This window comes from Podarcis muralis, chromosome 10 (genome assembly GCF_964188315.1).
Source record: "Podarcis muralis chromosome 10, rPodMur119.hap1.1, whole genome shotgun sequence".
NCBI lineage: Eukaryota > Metazoa > Chordata > Lepidosauria > Squamata > Lacertidae > Podarcis > Podarcis muralis.
This window is the reverse complement of record NC_135664.1, coordinates 8559662-8586221: the sequence shown is the minus strand read 5'-3', so window position 1 is coordinate 8586221 and position 26560 is coordinate 8559662. Positions and strand designations below refer to the sequence as shown.

General features: G+C 44.8%; 1 protein-coding gene across 3 annotated transcripts in view; it reads left to right on the top strand.

Moving 5' to 3' along the window:
• Positions 1-17283, top strand: part of LAMB4 (laminin subunit beta 4) — a 58815-nt gene extending 41532 nt beyond the window's left edge. For all 3 annotated transcript variants that reach the window (XM_077935790.1, XM_028745775.2, XM_028745776.2), the window contains 10 exons: positions 188-563; positions 3431-3591; positions 6032-6237; positions 7565-7768; positions 9653-9797; positions 10453-10660; positions 11853-11991; positions 13207-13383; positions 15187-15340; positions 17041-17283. In XM_077935790.1, coding sequence (XP_077791916.1) covers positions 188-563; positions 3431-3591; positions 6032-6237; positions 7565-7768; positions 9653-9797; positions 10453-10660; positions 11853-11991; positions 13207-13383; positions 15187-15340; positions 17041-17180 — 1910 coding nt within the window. In that variant the 3' untranslated portion in view covers positions 17181-17283. The remainder of the gene's footprint in view (positions 1-187; positions 564-3430; positions 3592-6031; positions 6238-7564; positions 7769-9652; positions 9798-10452; positions 10661-11852; positions 11992-13206; positions 13384-15186; positions 15341-17040) is intronic.
• Positions 17284-26560: the final 9277 nt, after the last annotated feature.

The window sequence follows — 26560 nt, the reverse complement described above, 5'->3', positions numbered from 1 at the left end:
CCATTCGTCTTCCAAGGTATGACTGTATATTTTTTTTGAAATCTGTTCTGCATGTACAAACTGCTTAGAAACCATCTTGGAAATTAAGTGGCATATAAATGTACTGTAATTATAATTGTAATAACTTCATTCGTCAATTATCAGCAGTTATAACATATTGTGCTTTCACCCCCCCCCCCCCTGCCAGCGTGTAAGTGTAGCACGGACGGCACTCTGACACCCGGGTGTGATAAAGACACCGGAGCCTGCAACTGCCGTGTTGGGGTCACTGGAAGATTCTGTGACCAATGTGCTCGGGGCTACATCCAGGAATTCCCTTCCTGCCGCCGCTGCCACGTTTGTTTTGATCAGTGGGATAACGCCATTACTTCCCTGTCTCAGAAAATCCAACAATTAATGAGGTTTGCCGCAACGCTGGGAGATAAGAGACAGACAATGCCTGGCTGTGATGTAGACCTCAAAGGCCATGAAGATACAATTTCTGAAATAGAAAGAATCCTAAAAAGCCCCACCCTCTTGCCAGAGGTGCTGTTGAGCATGAAGAAGGAGCATGGCTACATTCGGTGAGATGCGTTTCCTTAGACAGGAGTTGCTCATTTGTTCATCATTTAACAGATATTTATTTAAGCATGGTCTAAGGTCTCAGGCTGAGGAGAAGCTACTGAAAGCTTGGGGTCCAAATTCAGCTCCCTAAAATGCTGCACATCTTGTTTCTCCTCCAATAATACTCAGTTCAGCTGCTTTCACCCATGCTGAGGCATAAAAGGGGCTTCTTAATCCACCCATTCTGTAGCATGAACAATAACAAAAGCTCCAGCAGGGTCCTTTGCTTGTCTTTTTACATCAGCTGCTCATTCAGTTCAAAAGCTAAGGTACAGGGAAATGGGAATGAGCAACTGAGGGACCTAGAGGAAGAACTCTGCCAAAGTTTCTCTTTTTACCAGACCTCAGCACCCAGGGGACGCAAGTGGCGCTGTGGTCTAAACCACTGAGCCTCTTGGGCTTGCTGATCAGATGGTCAGTGGTTTGAATCCCTGCAACAGGGTGAGCTCCCATTGCTCAGTCCCAGCTCCTGCTAACCAGCAGTTCAAAAGCACGCCAAAAAGTGCAAGTAGATAAATAGGGACCACTCCGGCGGGAAGGTAAACGGCGTTTCCGTGCACTGCTCTGGTTTCGGGGTTCCATTGCGCCAGAAGCGGCTTAGTCATGCTGGCCACATGACCCAGAAACACTGTCTGCAGACAAACGCCAGCTCCCTTGGCCTGTAAAGCGAGATGAGCGCCGCAACCCTACATTCGTTCGCGACTGGACTTAACTGTCAGGGGTCCTTTACCTTTACTTTACCTTTACAGCACCCAGTAAGGTAAACGTAAAGGTACCCCTGACTGTTAGGTCCAGTTGCGGACGACTCTGGGGTTGCGGCGCTCATCTTGCTTTACTGGCCGAGGGAGCAGGCATACAGCTTCTGGGTCATGTGGCCAGCATGACTAACTAAGCCTCTTCTGGCAAACCAGAGCAGTGCACGGAAACACTGTTTACCTTCCCACTGGAGCCGTACCTATTTATCTACTTGCAGTTTGACGTGCTTTCAAACTTCTATGTTGGCAGGAGCAGGGACCAAGCAACAGGAACTTACCCCGTCGCGGGGATTCGAACCGCTGACCTTCTGATCAGCAAGCCCAAAAGACCCAGTGGTTTAAAAAAACTTCAGGGAAGTTTTTAATGTGTGACATTTTAGTGTATTTTTGGTCCTTGTTGGAAGCTGCCCAGAGTGGACCACAGCGTCACCCGCGTCCCTTATATGGTAGGCTAAAATGCTAGGCCCCATAGGGCCCACTGCAGCTGAAAGTGGCCTGCCTTTACATTAATAAAAACTTCTTTGCTGGCCCAGTGCTCTGACGAAAGCAGCCGCAGCACCTGCCATCATCTTTATTTCCCCAGAATGCATCTGGGCCTTGACATGAGCTAAGCACGATAACACATAACCTCAGATGACCTTTTTTCAGGGTCAATTTTGTTTTTTCACTTTCATTGTAACTGGGGTAGGACTGACCCAAAGGCCAGAAGAGTAAAATAAATAAGAACATTATTTTTCACAAAATGAAGGAAAGATGCCCCAGAAATACCAATTCATTTGTGGTCTACCTGGAACATGAAATGGTGGAAGACTGACATAAAAGTTTTATGGGGTTCCCACACACCCCCAGTGCTGCTTTTAACTCCACCTGTCAACAGAGGATGTCACACTTCCAGAAAGAGACCTCTAAATATTTGGGGCTTGCCTCCAATCTTAGGGTAGCTGTGGTACCACAATCTGGCATTTCCTTTACGTTTAGCATGTGCTGCCTTTCCAACTGAAGCTATGAATTTTTTTAGTCTGGGATACATCACTTGTAAATATTACCAAAGTGAATTAGACAGCTATTGCTAAATTGAATGTGCAATAGGGATAAAAGAGGAACTCAGTTCAGTTTTTTGCATTTAAAGCTGAATCAATCAAATTTGCAATTCCCAAAACAATACTAGAAACTGAAACACAGCCATCCTTTGAAATTTGCGCTTTCCTGAATTTTGCGGTGCAGTTCTCCAACCAGTGTTAACAAAAATACATATATTAGGTGAAATTGTGCCTAAAAATGAATATATTTGTGAAAATAACATGCATGCATCATATTAGGCGAAACTGCTCAACAAATTTGCACATCTGTCAAAACTGCATATAAGAATGTGTTTATTAGGAGAAAGACTCTCCTCCCTGAAAGAGAGGGGAGTGGTTGTGGGCGGGAGCCTGAACACCGCTCCTAGCAGGGGGCGTTGCCCCCTGCCTCCAGCTCACCTGGCTGGCGCTCACGCCCCCCCGGTGGCCGTCCAACCAGGTGCCATGGGGGGGCGTGTCCAGCAGCCTTTATGCTGCACTGCCAGCCTTTCCCCGGCCTCATTTCTCTTTGTCGTCCTGTGCGAGTCACACTAAAAGTTTCACGAGGAATTATTTTTAAATCGCAGATTGCTGCAGAAATGTAGAGAGCTGAATTTAAGATAAATGAGAAGATAAGATAAATGAGAAACTGAGAAGACTGAAACCGACAGATGCTTCCATCCCTAATGTCATACCCATGTCAATGTAGAATCTGCCTAATACAGAAAGTACAAAAAAGAATGCCACTCCTCAAAACAAGCTAAAGTGATGTGCATCTAGATTTAGTAACAGAAAATTTAGAATTTAGGAGTTTGAAGGGAACTTGGAAACCATCTAGTGCAGCTGCCTCCCTGCTCAAAGCAGGAATCCTGTCCAAAAACTGTTGGGTTCAAGATGCTGTGATTTCCCAGGAATATAGTCAAGACTAGTAAAAACCCATTAGTGTACTAGGTTAGGATGCTAAGTTTAACCCTAAATCTTAGGTGGCTGCTGATCTGTTGTTGTTCTTTCTAGACAAAAGGTTTCGGAAATGTATCGGCAACCTGCCTTTCTGGACCAGTTCCCTGACCTCAGCAGTATGATAGAAGGCATTAGGAAAGATGCTGACCATCTGTCTGAAACCCTGCAAAAGATGTCCGAGCTGCATCAAAGGAATCATTACATGCACCTCCAAGGTAGGAAGGGCCAATAATTAAACTTTATTAAATTACATGGGGGTGGGGGGAACATCACCACAGCCCCTTGCAGTGCAGAGGTTTCAGACCTTCAGAATTTATATTTAAATTGAAACACTTAATTTATCAAGGTGAAAACTCGGTTACTATTCCTCTTGAGCAGCTTGAATGTCCCATAGCGATATAGTTTCAGTCATTCCAAATTTAACGAAGTCGCATTGTTTCAGAAAGCAAGCTAAATCTGAGAAGTCACCATTTCCTCTGCCTGGGTACTGTGATCCCAGGAATGCTCAGGCCCCTCTGCAGCTCATGTTTAATTTTTTTTTTTTTATTGCATGTTAATTGCACTCATGCAATTAATGCTAATCCAGTTTAGTCCTTTGCAAACCCATTTAACAGAGGAGCAAAGCAGGAGCTGTGCAATGCAATCACATGCATAGTTGCTTAGAAGTAGGACCCACTGTATATGGGACGCGGGTGGCGCTGTGGGTTAAACCACAGAGCCTAGGGCTTGCCAATCAGAAGGTCGGCAGTTTGAATCCCTGCGACGGAGTGAGCTCCCATTGCTCGGTCCCTGCTCCTGCCAACCCAGCAGTTTGAAAGCACATCAAAGTGCAAGTAGATAAATAGGAACCGCTCCAGCGGGAAGGTAAACGGTGTTTCTGTTCGCTGCTCTGGTTCGCCAGAAGCGGCTTAGTCATGCTGGCCACATGACCCGGAAGCTGTACGCCGGCTCCCTCGGCCAGTAAAGCGAGATGAATGCCACAACCCCAGAGTCATCTGCAACTGGACCTAACAGTCAGGGGTCCCTTTACCTTTACCTTAGGACCCACTGTGTTCAGTGTGGGTTCCTTCTCGGAAACTGGGCACTGGACTGCAGCCTTCATTGCAAGTGAATTCCTTTGAAATCAAAAGAAGTCAGCAGCTCTGGGTGTATTCTACTTGACCACAACTGGAACTGGGGTGTGTGAGTGGGAAACTCATGTAAGCTTCAGTTTCCCCCTGAAGAGTTTTGGTCGAGAGCAAAATAATAGTTTCAGATTATTCTGTCATTCCCACAGAAGTGGGAATGACGTGTGATGATCATGCACATCAATTTCTGTTTCACCGTGAGTGCAGCACCAGGCATGGATGCAAACACTGCTCTGTGTTTCTATGTTTGACTACTGTATAAACTAAATGCTAAATCAGGGGTCGGCAAACTTTTACAGCAGGGGGCCGGTCCACTGTCCCTCAGACCTTATGGGGGGGCCAGACTATATTTTTTTTTGGGGGGGGGGAATGAACGATTTCCTATGCCCCACAAATAACCCAGAGATGCATTTTAAATAAAAGGACACATTCTGCTCATGTAAAAACATGCTGATTCTCGGACCGTCCATGGGCCGGATTTAAAAGACGATTAGGCCAGATCCGGCCGCCGGGCCTTAGTTTGCCTACATATGTGTTAAATGCATCTAGTTTAAATGCATCACTTGAAGTTGTGTGTGCATGGCTGTGTACACACTCCCGTTTACTTTGCATCCACCACCAGTTTCGGAAGCAGTGTACACAATCCACATCTATCCTGCCATTTTTTATTGAAATGCTATGTTTTGATGCATTCTTCTCTGAATTGAGGGAGGGGGGAGAAGCATGACCTAGCTATGTTTTAAGCAGATAAAGTGTACAAAAGCATATGTGTGTGTTTGGCTCTCAATGGCTATTGTAAAGGGACCCCTGACCATTAGGTCCAGTTGTGACAGACTCTGGGGTTGCAGCGCTCATCTCGCTTTACTGGCCGAGGGAGCCGGCGTACAGCTTCCGGGTCATGTGGCCAGCATGACTAAGCCGCTTCTGGCGAACCAGAGCAGCGCACGGAAACGCCATTTACCTTCCCGCTGGAGCGGTACCTATTTATCTACTTGCACTTTGACGTGCTTTTGAACTGCTAGGTTGGCAGGGGCTGGGACCGAGCAACAGGAGCTCACCCCGTTGCGGGGATTCGAACCACTGGCCTTCTGATCGGCAAGCCCTAGGCTCTGTGATTTAACCCACAGTGCCACCCGCATCCCACATGGCTATTGTAGGACCCTTTTTTTGTCAGAACCGTGGTGCAAGGGAAAGTGGATTAACTCTTTCCTTCTCCTGCCACAGAATTGGGAAAATTATCTTTCTGAAGCTGCTATTACCCCAGGAGTAAGAATTTCCATGAGTGCCAGTGCAAACTTCCATCTCTGGGCTGATAGCAACTTTGGGTAGGGGCTGGATGATTTTCATCAGACCTGTGATAGAGGAGGAAAGAGTTTAAACTCCCTCCTCACATACCATGATCCTGGCAACAGGACACCTCACACACCCTGAGTTGGGATCTCAAAGAGGAGAGCCCATTTATTTCAGTGGGTCCCATCTTCAATATATGAAGTGAAACAAGGCAAAGTAATGTTGTCATTTGATTCAGATTCCCTCAACAAAATAAATAACTATTACCAAATAATGTTGTCGGCCGGAGAGAGAATCAGTGGCTCAAAGTCTGTCTTAACACACGGAGGAAAAACCAGGAGTAATACATTTCGCATCTTAGATGATTTAGTTTCAAAAGAAAGTGCTGCATTGGGGCAGCTGAAGTTGTTCAACACTTCAGATATTCAACATCTAAATGAAAAGGTAAGTCTTAGTTCCTTGCGGGAAGTATAACTTTACTGCTCATAATGAATAATTCAGCCATCACAGCACGGCTGGTGAGAAATCATACGTATTTGTTTTATTGTGTAAATTGCCCTGAAAAAATATATGTTCTTAGCCAGTATGGAAGGCTTTGACCTGATAGAGAGGGACATAAATTGTGGAAACGAAGAAAGCCAACCTGTAAACCACAGCGGCAGAACTCTGCATTTTTGCTTGAAAGTGAGCCCCATTAAACCCCAACAAGTCATATTCTGTAGTAAATGTGGTTCATATTGAAATGTACAAATAAGAAACATGCTTCTTCACAATTACTACTGGGAATGCGTGTCTGGTGTGAACAGGGTTTAACGTCTGCAAGAGAAGAAAATGCTTTTATCATTGTGTCCAGTGTTCTGGAGTGCCATAGAAACTTTTTAAAGGGTTTCTCATTGGAAACATTAGTAACGCTGTCCTTAGAGACTTTGGGAGGAATTCAACATCACAATCTTCTGATTGTTCTGTCAGTGCAAGCATTTCTGCTTGCAAAACTGAATTCTCACCCCTCCCCTCTACCAATGCACTCTTCTGCGGGTTCTCCTGACCCTCCAGAGCAGAGTGGGGAGAGGTGTGGGGAGAAGGGGAAAGGGAAAGCCCTGTTGCACTGGCTTCCGCTAGCATGCTAGGTTAGTTGAATCCGGGCCTATGGGTTGTGTCCAACACTCGTCCTAGAACGATTGAAATGAATGGTCGTACTGTAAATTAGTCATGTCTGTTAACTTCAATGGGTCTACAATGGGCATTTACTTGGTTGTGTTCCAAAGTGTGTTCTTAGGGCCAAGTTAAATGTGACACTTCTCTTTTCTTTTGCAAAATGCAGCTGCACAGCAAATCTCAATTCACATTAGATTACAGTGAGGCACAACAGGCCTAGTTAGTGCCTTGTGCACACCCTGAAAGTGGTTGAGCTTTTTTCTCCAAAACCGCAATTTTTGTTGTTGACTTGCCTAAGATCCAGGACAAAGCGCCGCCTTGCGGAAGTTCCCACCCAGACGTCAATTCAGTCTTTGAAGTTCCGGGAAAATCCTGACATATGGCAGTCCTCCCTTATCCATAGCTCAGATTGCTTTGCAAATCAATGCGGGGAGGGTTCTCTCAAGGTAGAAAGTTTTTGAAAAACCATTAATTTAAAAGAAGGCTTCATATTTCACCTTTCTGAGGTAGATGAAGAGCATACAAATGTAAGGTTTTCGAGCTCTCTTCTAGCACATTTCATTAATCTCATGTTGTATTATTGCTTCCTTCAACCAGTACATTTGTTTCGATGCAGATATGTGGATTACCAGGAAACTTCCCTTGCGGTGTATCAGATTGTGGTGGGGCTTTATGCCGAGATAGCCAGGGAAACAGACATTGTGGCGGCCCAAACTGTAATGGAGCACTCCCTCTTTCTACAAATGCTATCAGAGAAGGACGTCAGACAGTCCTGTTGTTAAATAACTTGACCAACCAAATGCAAGGATCTGAAGAGAAGGTACCGCATGTAACAGCAATCGTGTGTTTCAATGTAAACTTATTGAACATAGCACATTTGAGCTATGAAAGGTTTTTACAAAATTCTATTTTTCCCCAAGATATGCTAGTATCTTCTTATATCTACAGCAGTGTTTCCCAACCGGTGTTCCGCGGCACACTACTGTGCCGCGAGACGTTGCCTGGTGTGCCGTGGGAGGGAGGCGGGCGAGTCGCACGGCGTCTCGGCGTCGGGCGGTAGCGAGCCCAGGAAGCGGCCCAGCCGGCCGGGGTCGCCCGCCTGCAGCAGCGCCTCGCACCCGCACGAGACCTGCTCCGCCGAGAAGCGGGCGAGCGCGGAGGATCGGGCGCGGCGGAGGCCAGCCCCGCGCTTGGAGAGGACGCAGCAGCCGTCGCCAAACCCGATCCTCCTCCTCCTGCTCCGCCGCCGTCCTCTGGCTCTCGGCCGGGAGGAGCCTGCGGCGACGGGGCGGGCGCCGAAGTTGGCAGAAGTTGGCGCACCTCCTCGGCAGCGCCTTCGTCCTCCTCCTCCTGCCTCTGCTCTCCTCCGGCGGTGGGGGCGCGCCGCCCTCCCCGGCCGGGGGGCTCGGCGGGGCCTGCGGGGAAGGAGGCCATGTTCGCGGCGCGCGGGATCGCGGCCCCCCTCGCCCGCCTCCGGCCCGCTCCCCTCCCCCTGCGCGCTGCCCTAGCCGTGCGGGTCTCCTCCCCCTGCGCCGCCGTCCCCTTTCCACATCCTAGGGGCCGCGGTCCGCCTACCGCCCCCGGGCCGCGGCGCGGCTCCCAGCCCGGGCTGGCCTCTGCCTCCTGGGACGCGCGCCCACCCCCGCGGCCCCCCAAACTTCGGAGCAACTCTCCAGACGCTTCTCCCCCGCCTCGGTCTCCCTCCTTTCCACTTCTCTTCCCCCCCTTCCTTACCTCTTTCTTTCTCTTTCTCTCCCACCCGCCTTTCCTTCTATTAACTTTCCTTTCCCCTCCCTTCGTCCTTCCTACTTTTACTCCTGGGCTCCTCCCCCCTTTGCGCAGCCACAAATCAATCTCTCTCTCTTTTTTCCCCTCTCTCTCTTCTTTGCTCAGACGCAAAAAAGCGCCGCTTTTTGGAAATCCGGACTGCTGTCCCCGCTGAAACGATACTTTAAAAAAGGAAGAACCCACTGGCTCTTATTTCTGTTTAAAGCAGTAGATCCCGAACTCTTTTGGCCCACTGCCCCCTTGGTTCCACATCCCCCAGTGTCCCCTATGCTTACTCTATAGAAAGCATTACAGGGGTTAACGCGGCTCGCTAAGGAAGATATTAATAGAATTCTGCATTTGGGGGGAGACCCTAACAGTCATCTACCATTACCTTCTATGCTGTTACTATTTTTTTATTTTTTTTTACATAAGTAAAAAGTGACCTTTCCCCATCTGGCATGGTGGTGTGCCTCGAGATTTTTTTCATGACACAAGTGTGCCTTTGCCCAAAAAAGGTTGGGAAACACTGATCTACAGTATTGAAATGTAGGTTTTTGTATGCTACTACATTTTCATTTTGCTATCTTATTATGACTTTGTTTTCGTAGTGTTTGAAATGCATCCGTTTCTTTGTTGTAAGCCGCTTCTGAGCATGGTTGTTTTTTGTGGGAAAATAGCATACCAATAAAAATGAATGAACGACCCAACCTTAGGCTCCTTAAGTATGGCTTAGAGAGTTCCAGATTCAGATGGGCCCAGAAGTTACAAAAACAAATGGCGTTATTACACCCAATGGAACCATCTTATCAGTTAGGGATGTGAAATGTAGAAACAGGTTTAGGAAATATGAATTTGCTTTGTCAGGAAAAGTTAAACTTTAAAGAGATCAGTTCATTATTTAAATATCTGTCTACATATCTATCTACACTCACAGATTGAAAGCATAAGGAAAATGACTGGGGATACCAAAAAGAAAGCCTCACTGATGGCTGAAGAGCTGGAGAAAAATAAAGATCAAATAGAAAGGGAAAGAGAAAGCATCAAATTGCTCATCAAGAGATTGAAGAACTTTCTCTTAGGCAAGTATGCTCGAAACCCATTTTTTGATCCACGTGTCTTAGATATATCTGTTGTTGTTGTTTAGTCGTTTAGTAGTGTCCGACTCTTCGTGACCCCATGGACCAGAGCACGCCAGGCAATTCTGTCTTCCACTGCCTCCCGCAGTTTAGTCAAACTCATGCTGGTAGCTTCGAGAACACTGTCCAACCATCTCATCCTCTGTCGTACCCTTCTCCTTGTGCCCTCAATCTTTCCCAACATCAGGGTCTTTTCCAGGGAGTCTTCTCTTCTCATGAGGTGGCCAAAGTAATGGAGTCTCAGCTTCATGATCTGTCCTTCCAGTGAGCACTCAGGGCTGATTTCCTTCAGAATGGATAGGTTTGATCTTCTTGCAGCCCATGGGACTCTCAAGAGTCTCCTCCAGCACCATAATTCAAAAGCATCAATTCTTCGGCAATCAGCCTTCTTTATGGTCCAGCTCTCACTTCCATACATCACTGCTGGGAAAACCATAGCTTTAACTATACGGTCCTTTGTTGTCAAGGTGATGTCTCTGCTTTTAAGATGCTGTCTAGGTTTGTCATTGCTTTTCTCCCAAGATATATCTGTATATTCATATTATATGCTAGACCAAGGATGTTGGGACTTAAACTGTTCTTTCTCCACTTTTCCAAGAGGAGAGTGCCCCACCAGAAGACATAGAGAAAGTTGCAAACTACGTCCTGGGCCTCCAGTTGCCAGGGTCTCCCCAAGAGCTAAGCATGGTGCTCGACAAACTCAAGAGCCTCATGGCACACTGCGAGGTCTCCCCGACAGAGGTGAATGGGTTAAGTAAGCAAATGGAAGAGGCACAGGGACTATTGGCGAAAGCACAAGAAGCTGAGTAAGTACAAGATTGTCTTAGTTTACAGTCCTGCCATTGGGTGGGAGAGATTGGATGTGGCTGAACAACTATTACACAAAGCCATGTTGACTGCTTCAAGGCTGAATTGGAGATGAAGGAGTAGCTTTTCCTCACTTGTCCATTTTCCCATTCCACCTCCCCATTGACTGTAAGGGGAGGGAAATTAGCTATGCCAGCTCCAGGCCTGACATACTTTCAGTTCTGATTCACGGGGATATCAGAGGAACAAGAGTGTTTGGGATCCTGGAAACCCAAGGGAGCCCCATCCTGCGCCCTCAACATGCCCATAGAACTCCCTGCTTCAGGCCCTACCACCAGTGGTACATGTACTCCAGTGAGTTTTCCACTGGTATATTGGGTGGTCCTTCATGGACATAAATGCTGCGCTTATGACCCAGTCAGTAGAACAGCATTCAGGCCACCCCCAACAATCTCTCAGGCAGCCTTTGGCTAACTTTTGGACCACTGTGTTGTGTCTGTGATTTGGAAACTATCCCTAAATCATAGAAAATTGTTTATCTGCCTGAAGGAGCGTCTCCACCCCCATCATTCTGCCCGGACACTGAGGTCCAGCGCCGAGGGCCTTCTGGCGGTTCCCTCATTGCAAGAAGTAAAGTTACAGGGAACCAGGCAGAGGGCCTTCTCGGTAGTGGCACCCGCCCTGTGGAACGCCCTTCCAGCAGATGTCAAAGCGATAAACAACTACCTGACATTCAGAAGACATCTTAAGGCAGCCCTGTTCAGGGAAGTTTTTAACGTGTGATATTTTACTGTATTTTGGGTTTTATGGAAGCCGCCCAGAGTGGCTGGGGAGGCCCAGCCAGATGGGCGGGGTATAAATAATAAATAATTATTATTATTATTATTATTATTATTATTATTATTATTATTACATTCTGAAGTGCGTTTTCAGGCCCACAATGGGTAGACCGATGTGAACTAAGTCATCTAAACATTCTATAAATGTACTCTTATACTCATGTTCTTGCCTCTTTCTTTCATCCTCCATTTTTATTGTAAGCTCCTTGCGGCAAAAACCTATTGTTTGTTAGAGCTCCGTGTGTGTGTGTGTGTGTGTGTGTGTGTGTGCTGCATATCTATATCTAACCATCTATCTATATCTCAGTGCCGTTTTTATTCTTTTGAAGATCTGGGGTTTTTTATTACTTAGGAAAGTAGCAAAAGGTCTCCCAAAACCTGATGAATTGATAAGCAGCTTGAAAGACATTGAAAATATTCAACGGCAAACCAGAGATGACTTTGCAAAGTTAAATGGAACAATAGAAGAAACCAAAACAAAAATCGCAAAGGTATCCTCTTTACAGTTAACTTTCATCAGAGACTATTCAAAAGCGAGTAAGAGAATGTGCAAACAAGAGAATTTCACTAACATTAATTTTCTTAGGCTTCCAGTTCTTCATTCAATTGGCTTCAACCCAATATCAACGCAGTCTGTGGGTTTTTCTTTTTAATGTTATTGATGTACAGTGGTACCTCAGGTTACATACGCTTCAGGTTACAGACTCTGCTAACCCAGAAATAGTGCTTCAGGTTAAGAAATTTGCTTCAGGATGAGAACAGAAATCGTGCTCCAGCGGCGCGGCTGCAGCAGGGGGCCCCATTAGCTAAAGTGGTGCTTCAGGTTAAGAACAGTTTCAGGTTAAGTACGGACCTCCGGAACGAATTAAGTACTTAACCCGAGGTACCACTGTATTGCATCAATGTATGCCTATCAGCTTCTGCAAATAACAAAATTGCTCTTGTTCTTTTTGCCGCGTGTTTTCACATATTTCTGTCTTAAAGGGGGGAGGGCAGGATGAAGCTGCCAAGTATTTTCCGCTTTCAAAAGACTCCCTTTATCACAGTTATTTCTCTGAACTTTGAACATCAGCATAGTAGTGGGGTGGACCAGGCGCCAACTCCCACATGGCTCCTGTTGATTAAGCCCTTACCATTCCCATTTTGGAGCTTATTCCTGTCTCAACTTTGTGGGCCATATCAGTCAGGTGGGTGGGAAAAGCCTGGTGGAATGAGTTGTTTAGATAACAATGTTCCTTCCCAAACTGGTGCTGACAGAGGAAAAGAATTTTTTATACCAGGACAGTTTTATATGTGCCCCTCCATAAGTCTGTTCCATCCCATTTCTACATAAATCTGTGATTTTTGTATTTTAAAAATCCTTCACCAGCAGGTACCAGGTTGGGTTATAACAATTTTAAAATGCATTTTTTAAAAAGCATGCCAGCTTTTAGGATACATCCCCCCATGCCCTGTTAATTTATTTATTAACTCCTTACTTACTCCTTACTTGATTTGCTATTTAAAAAATGTACCTCCCATCCACACTAGAGTATAACTATGGAATCCTTGCTCAGTCTGTTTTGTGCATCTGAAGGAGCAGACCCATTGAAATCACTGGGCCTAAGTAACTTAAGCCCATTGATTTCACTTGGTCTCCTCTAAAATTGTCTTGTTGGGTAATGAGTTACAAGCATCCCGTTGATTACATGATGATTCTTCTGCAGGCTGCGAACCAAATGAACAAGACGGATGATGAATTAGTGGACTTTTCAGAAAAGCAGTCAGAGCTGGAAGATGAAATCGCTTCCTTGAAGACAAAACTGCAGATGAGCAGGGGCCAAGTCACCAATGCTAAATCAGAGGCAGAAAAAGCACAGAATCAAGCTGTAGCGACTAATAAGGTAATGCTGTAAGCTCACAATTTACGCAGGGGTTATGTTCTGAGAGGGACGCGGGTGGCGCTGTGGGTTAAACCACAGAGCCTAGGACTTGTCGATCAGAAGGTCGGCAGTTCGAATCCCGTGGCGGGGTGAGCTCCTGTTGCTCGGTTCCTGCTCCTGCCAACCTAGCTGTTTGAAAGCACGTCAAAGTGCAAGTAGATAAATAGGTACCGCTCTGGCGGGAAGGTAAATGGCGTTTCTGTGAGCTGCTCTGGTACGCCAGAAGCAGCTTAGTCATGCTGGCCACATGACCCGGAAGCTGTACGCCAGCTCCCTCGGCCAGTAAAGCAAGATGAGCGCCGCAATCCCAGAGTCATCCGCGACTGGACCTAATGGTCAGGGGTCCCCTTTACTTTTATGTTCTGAGAATCCCACCTAAAGAACACCCAAAATTGTGTTCTTCACACTGGCAACTGTGTAAAAAACACCAGATAAATGCTACAGTTTAAAGGCACTGAATTACTACATGCAGATCACTAGCGAACCTAGGCTGAAGGAAATTTAAAAAGTCAATGACCTCAACCTGTTGCAAATTTCTGATATCACAAGTTCAACACAAGCATAGTCTCAGTATGGGATTGACTAGAATTTTCCATATCATGACATGTCAAATGGAGGGGCTCATTTTGCGGTTAAAATGAGGGTGGGGATTGACATCTCAATTGGCCTTAAGCCAATATATTGTCCTATCTCTAACACCATTTTGGTTTGTTGCAAATAAAATATTTTAATCAATTCATGAAGTAGGCAAATATACCATTGGCTCAAGCATCCCTTGTATAATCCCTAGTGGAAAGAAATAAGTGCAAAAGCCGGGATACCATATTTGAGTAGAGTACACCCACGCGGGTGGCGCTGTGGGTAAAACCTCAGCGCCTAGGACTTGCCGATCGTCAGGTCGGTGGTTCGAATCCCCGTGGCGGGGTGTGCTCCCATCGTTCGGTCCCAGCGCCTGCCAACCTAGCAGTTCGAAAGCACCTCCGGGTGCAAGTAGATAAATAGGGACCGCTTACCAGCGGGAAGGTAAACGGTGTTCCGTGTGCTGCGCTGGCTCGCCAGATGCAGCTTGTCACACTGGCCACGTGACCCGGAAGTGTCTGCAGACAGCGCTGGCTCCCGGCCTCTAGAGTGAGATGAGCGCACAACCCTAGAGTCTGTCAAGACTGGCCCGTACGGGCAGGGGTACCTTTACCTTTACCTTACAACCAATCACATGCTGTAATAATCTCAACCTGTTATCATCATGGCAGAGGACAGGAAAGGAAGAGAATCTACACCTGCCACGGGCCTTGCAAACCAGCCAGGACCCCTGCAAGAATAAAATGTTAGCTGTGTGCCATTAATCCACTTTAATTTCATTCAGATTCTGATTGACCTGAGATCTTTACTCTCTTTGTTGGAATTCACAAGAATAAAAGTCAGAAGGGTATTCTGCTTTGTTTTTTGTTTTGAATGTATGTATAATAACAGCATTAATGAAGTCTGAAGGTGAAAGTCAAATAGGATAGTGGGACTCTCCCTCTTTCTTAACATGTTGGATTACTTACTGAGATTTATTTATTTATTTTTACTGCCAGAAATAGTATGTTTATTTTTCTTCCATAGTGGTATTTTTTCTTCAGTGACAATGTTTATTTTTTGGCCATAAAAATTGTTGCTTGATTAAACCTTTAAAAAGCAAGCAAGAAAAACCAGACAACTAAATTTCGTAGCAGAGGTATAAAAAACAACAACACTTTTCATTGGGAAATATTGTCGTTACAGGAATTTGCTAATCTTAAAAAAGAATATTCCAGTTTACAAGAAAAGCTCAAAGCCAAAGGCCTTCCTTTGGAAACCTTAGAGAAACTGAATCGGTTGAGAAATGAGGCTGAGAAACTGGCTAAAGAGACTGAAAAGAAAATGAAAAGAATAGCAGGTATATATATTGCATTTACATACCCATTCAATGATTCTTGCAAGTTCCTCAGTAAATTATTGGGGGTCCCTCAGCTGCAGTCTTAGAGCTAAATGTCATCAGCATACCAGTGACACTGCTCTCCAAATATCCTCAGAAACACTCACAGCAGTTTCATGTAGACATTAGATAATATTGGGGATGAGATGGCTCTCCGTGGCCCTCCACAATGTCCAACTCCCACCAAACCAAGCCAGCTCATCCTGCCAAAACCTCAGTTTCTCGCTTATAGGGTCAGAGGAGTATATCAGTTCACATGCGCAAATTAGGCAGGTTTGCATTAAAATGTGAACTGAGCAAATTTCTGCCCCATTCCTATTCACAGGTAAGTATGTACAGACTTCTGACTTGAAAAGGACAGAAAAGAAATCCTCACTAAAGCTGGTTGGAAGTTATCCTCACAAAGGGCAGGGGTGCCTTGGCATTCTCTTTAACCCGTCAACATAAGAAGAGCTTACTGGATCACGGCAGAGACCCAGGGGAGGCCTGCCAGAAGAACCAGTGCTTCCCAGTAACAGGCATTCAGAAGCATTCTGCCGTCTAACAGCAGACACAGAGCTACAGCAACCATCCTGTGTTATTCAGAGATAAGAAATAGTAATATTCTAAGATATTGGGGACGCGGGTGGCGCTGTGGGTTAAACCTCAGCGCCTAGGACTTGCCGATCGTCAGGTCGACGGTTCGAATCCCCGCGGCGGGGTGCGCTCCCGCTGCTCGGTCCCAGCGCCTGCCAACCTAGCAGTTAGAAAGCACCCCCGGGTGCAAGTAGATAAATAGGGATCGCTTACTAGCGGGAAGGTAAACGGCGTTTCGTGTGCTGCGCTGGCTCGCCAGATGCAGCTTGTCACACTGGCCATGGGACCCGGAAGTGTCTGCGGACAGCGCTGGCTCCCAGCCTATAGAGTGAGATGAGCGCACAACCCTAGAGTCTGTCAAGACTGGCCCGTACGGGCAGGGGTACCTTTACCTTTTACCTATATGTTTTGACTTCACAGAGTGGGAAGTGATGGAGACAAGGTGTTTGTGTTACTGTGTTCCGTGAAGTGGGACTGTTGTCCTTTGTTCTTTCTCTCTTTGCTGTCTGATGCTAGAGAGAGTGGGAGCCATGTTGCAGTGCTCCTTGTGTTATATGTAAATAAAGTAGATTAGCCAAAATGCTGAGTTGCTGAGGTCTGTTAACGCAACTGCTCTGCCGCAACTGTTAATGCAAACTCTGCAGATCCCTAAGTGTGCCAATGTCTGTTGGCATCGGTCGCTGTGATGTTCGGGCTGAAGAAAGCTTTTGAAGCTCCCGAACGAAAGACCAGGAGGGAGAGAACATGCCAGTCTTCTTATGTCCTCAGATCAGAGTTTCTGCTAACCACAGGAGGGAACCGGGTGTGGAAGACAGGACTGCGAAATGAAAAGGAACTATAGCTGCATTATTCCGCCTCCCTCCTTGCACCAGGAGATGTAAAGACAAGGCCCATATCCGGTGTCTGGGTTGCAAGATGGCAGCCCTAATGCAGAGGTTCCTTGACTGCCAAGCCAAAATGAAAAAGAGGTCTTTCAAAGAAGAAAGTTTGGAAACTCACACTTTTTGGGGGGGGCAGTGATTTACAAGGATTTTAGTTACTTAATTGTATGTAACCACCTGATGTTTTCTTTTTTTTAATTTCAGATTTGGAAAATAAGATACAGGATCTGAACCGGATTAAACAAAACAAGGCTGATCAGCTGAGACAACTGGAAGATCAAGTCACAGCTATCAAAGATGAGATTATGCAGCAGTCAAATAAATACGCTATTTGCAAAAGTTAATGAGTCTAATAATCTAACAATATAACTGTAAATGAACAAAGAGCTTTCCACGACCACTTTGTAATGATGAACAGTTTATAAATTGTATAATTATAACATCTAAGGTGATGTTGTGTGGTTTTCTGTGCTAGTCCTTGACCTTTATGGGGGTTGGTACTTTGCAGGGATGAGGTACACTACAGCAGTGTTTTTCAACCTTTTTTGGGCAAAGGCACACTTGTTTCATGAAAAAAATCACGCGGCACACCACCATTAGAAAATGTTAAAAAAATTAATTCTGTGCCTATATTGACTATATATAAAGTAATTCTCTTGAATAGGAATCAAATAAACACAAAGAAAGTATTTTATAATTACTTTATTATGAAATAGTAAGTAAACAGAAATATGAAAAATTATAAAATACTTTATTTTTAAATCTTTCGAATTTTTCAATTTTTCCCACGGCACACCAGGCAACATCTCGCGGCACACTAGTGTGCCGCGGAACAGTGGTTGAAAAACACTGCACTACAGTATATGGATTGCTTTGCTGCTACAACCAGGCACCCCAAGCCTCGGCCCTCCAGATGTTTTGGGTCTACAACTCCCATCATCCCTAGCTAACAGGACCAGTGGTCGGGGATGATGGGAATTGTAGTCCCAAAACATCTGGAGGGACGAATTTGGGGGTGCCTGTGCTACACTGTTATTTAGAAACTTAAGGATAGTTTTCTTCTCACACACTAGGTGGCAGCAGGAAACTATTTAAAATTTTCATCTAGGAATGATTTTAAAGCATATTATTATTTCCTTTTTTTAAAAGTAAATTACCACACAAGAGGATCCTGCTGGATCAGACCACTGGCCCATCTAGTACTGCATCTGTTCTCACAGTGGCCAAACAGATGCCTGTGAGATGCCTGCAGGCTGGACATAAGCTCAACAGCATATTAGCAATTTAGGACAATTCACTCTTTTAGCACAAATTAATGGCATGTTGTTGTTGTTTAGTCGTTTAGTCGTTTCCAACTCTTCGTGACCCGATGGACCAGAGCACGCCAGGCACTCCTGTCTTCCACTGCCTCCTGCAGTTTGGTCACACTCATGCTGGTAGCTTCGAGAACACTGTCCAACCATCCTGTTCTCTGTCATCTCCTTCTCCTTGTGCCCTCCATCTTTCCCAACATCAGGGTCTTTTCCAGGGAGTCTTCTCTTCTCATGAGGTGGCCAAAGTACTGGAGCCTCAGCTTCACGATCTGTCCTTCCAGTGAGCACTCAGGGCTGATTTCCTTCGGAATGGATAGGTTTGATCTTCTTGCAGTCCATGGGACTCTCAAGAGTCTCCTCCAACACCATAATTCAAAAGCATCAATTCTTTGGCGATCAGCCTTCTTTATGGTCCAGCTCTCACTCCCATACATCACTACTGGGAAAACCATAGCTTTAACTATACAGACCTTTGTTGGCAAGGTGATGCCTCTGCTTTTTAGGATGCTGTCTAGGTTTGTAATTGCTTTTCTCCCAAGAAGCAGGCGTCTTTTAATTTCATGGCTGCTGTCACCATCTGCAGTGATCATGGAGCCCAAGAAAGTAAAATCTCTCACTGCGTCCATTTCTTCCCCTTCTATTTGCCAGGAGGTGATGGGCCCAGTGGCCATGATCTTCGTTTTTTTGATGTTGAGCTTCAAACCATATTTTGCGCTCTCCTCTTTCACCAGAGTGCTACTTGTAAAGGTATTTTAACTGTTTAAGCCCCACAGCAAGCACAGCAAATCATCCAGATGTTGATGAACTACATATCCCATCATTCCTGGCTATTGGCAATGGTGGAAAAGGCAGATGGGAGTTGGATCTACCTCTGCCCTACATCATGTCCAGTTGTGCAATCAGTACCAGGATCAGTTAACAGCAGAAGCGGAGCAATAGTCATCAAATGGAAACTATAGCCGCATTTTATGAATTGTCAGCTGAACTTAGCTACATGCAAGGAAATGGCTAATCCCAATGGGCTACATTCTCCTGTCCAAATGGACAGGATATTCACCCATATAGGGATGGCCAATTCATCAATATTCATCAATATTGAAATTCTGATGGCATGTGTTCCATCACCTGTAGGAAGTGGTACATGCTCAATATTTTGCTGATTTCAATATTGCATGCTCAATATTTTGCTGATTTCAATATTGCATGCTCAATATTTTGCTGATTTCAATATTGCATGCTCAATATTTTGCTGATTTCAATATTGCATGCTGAATATTTTCCTGATTTCAATATTGCATGCTCAATATTTTGCTGATTTCAATATTGCATGCTGAATATTTTGCTGATTTCAATATTGCATGCTCAATATTTGCTGATTTCCTTCCATCTATCTTTGTTCTGGTCTGGTGTGCTTTGATTGTGCTAATCTGGTATGTCATACATAAGTGAGGCAATGTCATGCATATGACACTCATTATTCTTGAGCAACACTCATTATTCTTGAGCATTGGCCCTGCTACCTGGGGTTGAGGGGAGTTGTAGTCCACAATATCTGTTGGGTACCTGATGTAGTCAGATTACACATGCAATCCAAATTACACTTCGCTTCAAATGGCCAGAGTGGGTTATGAGGATGCCATGCTTAAACTCCACAACATGTGATTTTTTAATCACATTGAGTAACATGTAAAACAGCCCATCAGCTCTCATGCTCATACAGCGGTACCTCAGGTTACATACACTTCAGGTTGCATACACTTCAGGTTACAGACTCCGCTAACCCAGAAATAGTGCTTCAGGTTAAGAACTTTGCTTCAGGATAAGAACAGAAATTGTGCTCCGGCGGCGCAGCAGCAGCAGGAGGCCCCATTAGCTAAAGTGGTGCTTCAGGTTAAGAACAGTTTCAGGTTAAGTACGGACCTCCGGAATGAATTAAGTACTTAACCCGAGGTACCACTGTACTTAGACAATTATCCTTTCTTTGTTTCCAAATGCCTCATTGCTTGGAATACAGTCAGCCATACTACAAAGGCTACCACTATCTGAAATTCACCCACAACTGAAAACAGATGTATTTCCAGCTCAAGGGATGAGAAAACTCATCTGCACCACATACTAATGCTGACAGCTAGGGCTTCTGTTTAGCTGCACCTAATAGTGACAAATGTTTTTCTAATAAATCTGCAATTTAATCTTGTACAATGTCTTAAATCAATGGCATTTATAAGCACTTTGGAAAGAGTATACAGTATATTTTAAGTTAATACTGTATTGCAGAAGACTCAAAACACCAACAGCGATTGAGTTTCTATTTGAGAGTAAGAAGATACGGTTATGGACTCTCCTTCCTGGAGGTTCTTAAGCAGAGGTTGGATAGCCACCTGTCATGGATGCTTTAGCTGAGATTCCTTCATTGCAGGGGGTTGGACTAGATGACCCTTGGGTTCCTTCAATCTCTACGATTCTGCAGTACAGGTGGCTAAAACATTTGTAGAGTGGGATTTTGTTTGTTTGCATGACAAAATCTCAGTCCATGTTATATCCCTAACTAGTTAGATTAGTTGATTAATCCCATAGGAACTAGATTCATCTTTTCTTTTTTAATTTATTTAATCATTTTTTCTATACAAACAACCACAAAAGACACTACAACAAAAACCATAATAACAATGATAACACAATTTGACAACTCAGATTTAAATATACTGATATACTTATGACTTTTAACAATATTTTCCCACCTCTCTCTCCTCCCACTTCCCCCCACTTATCGCTTAAATATTCATTCCAGATTTCTTCATATTTATCCATTCTTAATTTATGTCGACATGCAATTCGATCATATGTAGCTAATCTGTCCATATTATCGATCCATGTGCTCAATGGAATTAGATTCATCTTGTCATTGAGACGTTAATTTTCCCATGGAAGCCAATTTTGCTTTTAATAACTGCACCTGGACCTAACCCAAAACCAATTCACAAATCATGGTTGGGCTAGAAACACAGGAAACCATGCTATTCCATGTCAGGTTTTTTGTACGTATAACCTAATATTGTCTAGTCTGATTTGCAGTGGTCGCCAGGGTCTTATGCAGAGGCTTTTCACATCAGCAGCTTCTACCTTATTCCTAGAGGTGCTAGGGACTGAACCCCAGAGCTCATACAACTCAAGCATGGGTTAGGTAAAGGGACCCCTGACCGTTAGGTCCAGTCGTGGCTGACTCTGGGGTTGCGGCGCTCATCTTGCTTTATTGGCCGAGGGAGCCGGCGTACAGCTTCTGGGTCATATGGCCAGCATGACTAAGCTGCTTCTGGCGAACCAGAGCAGCGCACAGAAACGCCGTTTACCTTCCCGCCGGAGCGGTACCTATTTATCCACTTGCACTTTGATGTGCTTTCGAACTGCTAGGTTGGCAGGAGCAGGGACCGAGCAACGGGAGCTCACCCCGTCGCGGGGATTCGAACCGCCGACCTTCTGATCAGCAAGTCCTAGGCTCTGTGGTTTAACCCACAGCACCACCTACGTCCCTCAAGCATGGGTTGCCAGTTGGCAAAATGATGCTTCTGTAAGGTAACTGTCTTGTCCTTTGCTATTGAGTAGAAATTCACTGCAAATGCACTCTGCTCGATGAGGCCTGGGAATTCTGCACAGAGTAGCAACTAACTGCAGCCACACTACGCCACCATGACTGTTATCCACGAGTGGCCTCTTGTGGCCTTTCATTGCATCTGGAAATGGCATCTTCCCGTTGCTTCTGAAACTATAAAGGTAAAGGTAAAGGTACCCCTGCCCGTACGGGCCAGTCTTGACAGACTCTAGGGTTGTGCACCCATCTCACTCAAGAGGCCGGGGGCCAGCGCTGTCTGGAGACACTTCCGGGTCACGTGGCCAGCGTGACATCGCTGCTCTGGCAAGCCAGAGCCGCACACGGAAACGCCGTTTACCTTCCCGCCAGTAAGCGGTCCCTATTTATCTACTTGCACCCGGGGGTGCTTTCGAACTGCTAGGTTGGCAGGCGCTGGGACCGAGCAACGGGAGCGCACCCCGCTGCGGGGATTCGAACCGCCGACCTTTCGATCAGCAAGCCCTAGGCGCTGAGGCTTTTACCCACAGCGCCACCCACGTCCCTCTGAAACTATAGATATCCTTTAAAAACCCAGAAACAAAACTGATTAAAACCAACCCCAAAGTTAAGCTTTTTTTCTTCTCAACTCAGAATAATTTATGTCACTGAGAGGTTGGAATTTCCTGTGGGATGGGAAATCTGTGTCCTGTTCTGCCTCTTGTTCTGACTTGGCTGATAATTTGAAATCATTACCATAGCTTTAGACTTGTTTAAAAAATTGCCCCATTGACAGTAATGGTTTCCAGCCGACAGATTTTGTTCATAGATTATCAAATCACCAGATGTAGAATTCAGGAGGTTACAACAGTTTCTTTCCTCCAAGTACAAGCTATAACACTGGGAATGTTGTCTGAAACATTCCTAAATAGCTAGTAAGCCAAGAGTTTGATCCAGAAAAGATAAAACGCTCACAGCACAGCATGGTGGTTTTATGAGCTGAGATAGTATTATTTGTCTCATCTAAAGTCAGAGAAGGGAATTTATAGCAGGCATGGGCATACATTAAATTAAATGTAAAAGTATTCTAATTATATGTCCCCCAGGGCAATGGACAGACAATATGCATTTGTTGTGAAGGCAGTGGAACAAAAGAATTGATTACATCTAATAAAGCATTCTCAGCACAGGAATGCAAAATATGTGTGGTTTCAACTTTGCTGCATTTCCCCCTATTTAAAAATATTAGTCTACAAGGATCCCTTACAAGCTACACATTTGGACAGTAATACAAGACCAGCCATGCTTTGCAGTTCTATCTACATGCAACACATTTACTGACATACCTATTCAGAATTGAGTCTTACTTAATTCAATGGGACTTACTTCCAGCTAAATGGGGCTAAGATTGCAGCCTTAAATTACTGATTAAATCAATTAAAGCTATGGTTGATGGACAAATTTGGATCAGTGGGGTTGTGAATTAAGGTCACATGTTTATTCTGTATGGCTATTTTGTTTCTAGTGTTACTATAATAAACAAGAAATTTTGAACTTTACAGACACAAGCAGAGAGTGCCTAGCACTGCCTAGGAATTTTTAGAACCCCCAAAATATTGAGATGCTTTAAAATGGATAGTGTGCTTTGTGAGTTTGGGCCCATCGCACTACATATCACTTGAAGTCACACTAAAATCCCTTTTTGGTCTGCCATCTTGATTCAAAATGGCACCTGGCACCCAAACATCAGTAAAGACCCTCCCACCCCCACATTGGAAACCCTCCTGCTGAGTTTGGGGAAAATATTCAGGAGGTGGCCAAACCTGTGCCAAAAATCAGCTGCAATAAGGCCCAAGTCATGTTTTGGTCAGCCATCTTGATTCAAAATGGTGCCTGGCACCCAAACGTTGATATAGACGTCCACCTCAGGAACCCCTATGCCAATTTTGGTGACAATATGTCAAGAGGCGGCCAAACCTATGTAGAATATTGGTTAAGAGACCTTTAAAAAAGTTTGTATATCTTTCTGTGAGTGAGCAAGTGGAGGAAAAATGTTAACTTGGTCAATTATTTTTAGCTAGAAGACTTTTAAAGGGCAAGTTTTTCTTTTGAGATGATGACTTTCACGTTTCCAGTTAATTGGAGGAAAGTGAGATTGAGACTCTACTAGTTTTTATGCTCTTTATGAAACTTCTGTATGCTTTGATGGAGTGGCATTTACTCGTATGGAAACAAAAGTAAGTTAACTAGACTAAATGGTAGCAAATAAGGAATACATTGCAACAGAAGAATGAAATTGCCATGGTTGTTTCTTAGGTTTGTTAGGGAAGGGATGCAGAGTCAGGTATAAAATTACACGCCTAATTTGCCTAAGTCCCAAGGACACTGAATGGCAGTTAAGAAACCTTGGGGTTTCTGTTTTGTTTTAAAGGATTTTAAAGACTTGAGATGCAATCTTATACATACTTACCTGGAAGTAAGTCCTGTTGATCTAAGCAGCTCTTACTTCTAAAAAGACATGCATAGGATTAAATGTAATTCAACCCATAGTGTCATGCGTTCTAAGAACTTATATGCAGAAAAAAACTGACAAGCAGTAAAAGGCTTGTTACGTGAAGTGAAGAATGTATTGTCTTCCAAGCACTGGACTGGGGTCCATTGGGTCAGATTATATGCTCTTCATTCGACTGAGTTGATCAGAGAGAAAATATACTGCGTAGCTCAGCTGTTTGTGTCATGGCTGAATTTGCTGTGCTGTGATAGGCAGCCGGATCAGCACCCAGATCTCTTCATGTTCTATCAAACTAGGTTCTTCATCAAACTATCAAACTAGATTGTATCTATCAAACTAGGTTCTTCATATCCCAGCCAATGAAACAAGGAAAATTAGAGTGTTAAAGGTAAAGGTAAAGGACCCCTGATAGTTAAGTCCAGTCGCGAACGACTCTGGGGTTGCAGCGCTCATCTCGCTTTACTGGCCGAGGCAGCCGACGTTTGTCTGCAGACAGTTTTTCCGGGTCATGTGGCCAGCATGAATAAGCCGCTTCTGGCAAACCAGAGCAGTGCACGAAAACGCCGTTTACCTTCCCGCCAGAGTGGTACCTATTTATCTACTTGCACTTTGATGTTCTTTCGAACTGCTAGGTTGGCAGGAGCTGGGACTGAACAACGGGAGCTCACCCTGTTGGGGGATTCGAACTGCTGACCTTCCGATCGGCAAGCCTTAGGCTCAGTGGTTTAGACCACAGCACTACCCACGTCCCTTAATATCCCAGCTGATGAAACAAGAAAAATTAGAGTGTTACTTAGAATGCATTCTAAGTATAGTACAGTGGTACCTCGGGTTACAAACGCTTTGGGTTACAAACACTTCAGGTTACAGACTCCGCTAACCTGGTAGTACTTCGGGTTGAGAACTTTACTTCAGGATAAGAACAGAAATCGCACAGCGGCGGTGCAGGGGCAGCAGGAGGCCCCATTAGTTAAAGTGGTACCTCAGGTTAAGAACAGTTTCCGGTTAAGAATGGACCTCCGGAACGAATAAAGTTCTTAACCACTGTATATTTTTACAGTTATATTATAACCCTAACTCTTAAATAGGGCCAATTTATTCAAGTGCAACGTACTTTTTTGATAGTAGCAGCAGTGATGATGATGACTGTTCCTCCCTTGCCATACTCCTACCATGTTCTGTGGCTAGTATGAGTTATGAACCTGCAAAGAGGCAATTCTCACAAGAGCGAAAACAGATTGGTCTCAAAATGTAGGCATGTCCTGGCTTAGTTTCGCCCCGTATGTTCAGACTTTACCTTGGGGCACATAGGCCATTTTCACCACTGATTTTCACCACTCCCCTCACAATCAGTTTCCTTCCGTTTCCCTGCTGTTTTCCTCCACAGGTCAAGTGTTCTCTTTCTTGAGATCACCTTGTTAAAGAGAGACCAAACAACAGCCTGGCTATCTGCCTCTCCTCTCCTCGGAAGCAAGGCTGTGTGCTGGTTGGATCCAAAGCTATTTCTTCTTTCAGTAAGGGCAGATGGGATATTTTGCCTTTAAATTAGGGCTTTCTGGATCAGGTTAGCCATATTGATTTGTATGCTGTTGGTGGATTATTGTCATTGTCTTGTTGGGCTGTGTATGTGATAAAGGGGAGCCATACCGGGGTAAAGGCGTCTTCTTCTGTTTGTCCCCGTGTCAGTTTCAGTTTACAGTGGTGCCTCGGGTTAAGTACTTAATTCGTTCTGGAGGTCCGTACTTAACCTGAAACTGTTCCTAACCTGAAGCACCACTTTAGCTAATGGGGCCTCCTGCTGCCGCCGTGCCACCGGAGCACGATTTCTGTTCTCATCCTGAAGCAAAGTTCTTAACTCGAGGTACTATTTCTGGGTTGGCGGAGTCTGTAACCTGAAGCGTATGTAACCCGAGGTATCACTGTATTGGGTAATTTTTCTAGTAGGGCTGTTTCCCATACTATTTGGTACCATTAGTCCATGCTTACTCCTGACAGGTCTCTCCAGTGTCTGGTTATGGTGTTTCTGGCTGCTGAAAGTAGGTGGGTTATGAGTGCTTTGTGGTGTAAATGGGCATTGTTGTCTTGGAAGATGCTTAGTTTGTAAAAATGTTACATGGAAAAAATACGAGAGACATTCCACATACCTCTGTAAAACAAGAAAATCTTTAATAAAATAATAATAATTAGGGCTTTCTGAATTATCCTTCAGAAGCCTAAAATATTGTGAAGGCACACTTTGAACAGATTGTCTGGATAAGCCAAGGTACGTACACGTACGTGTGTGTGTGTGTGTGTGTGTGTGTGACTGCAAGCTTTGTTCTATAAAACATTCTC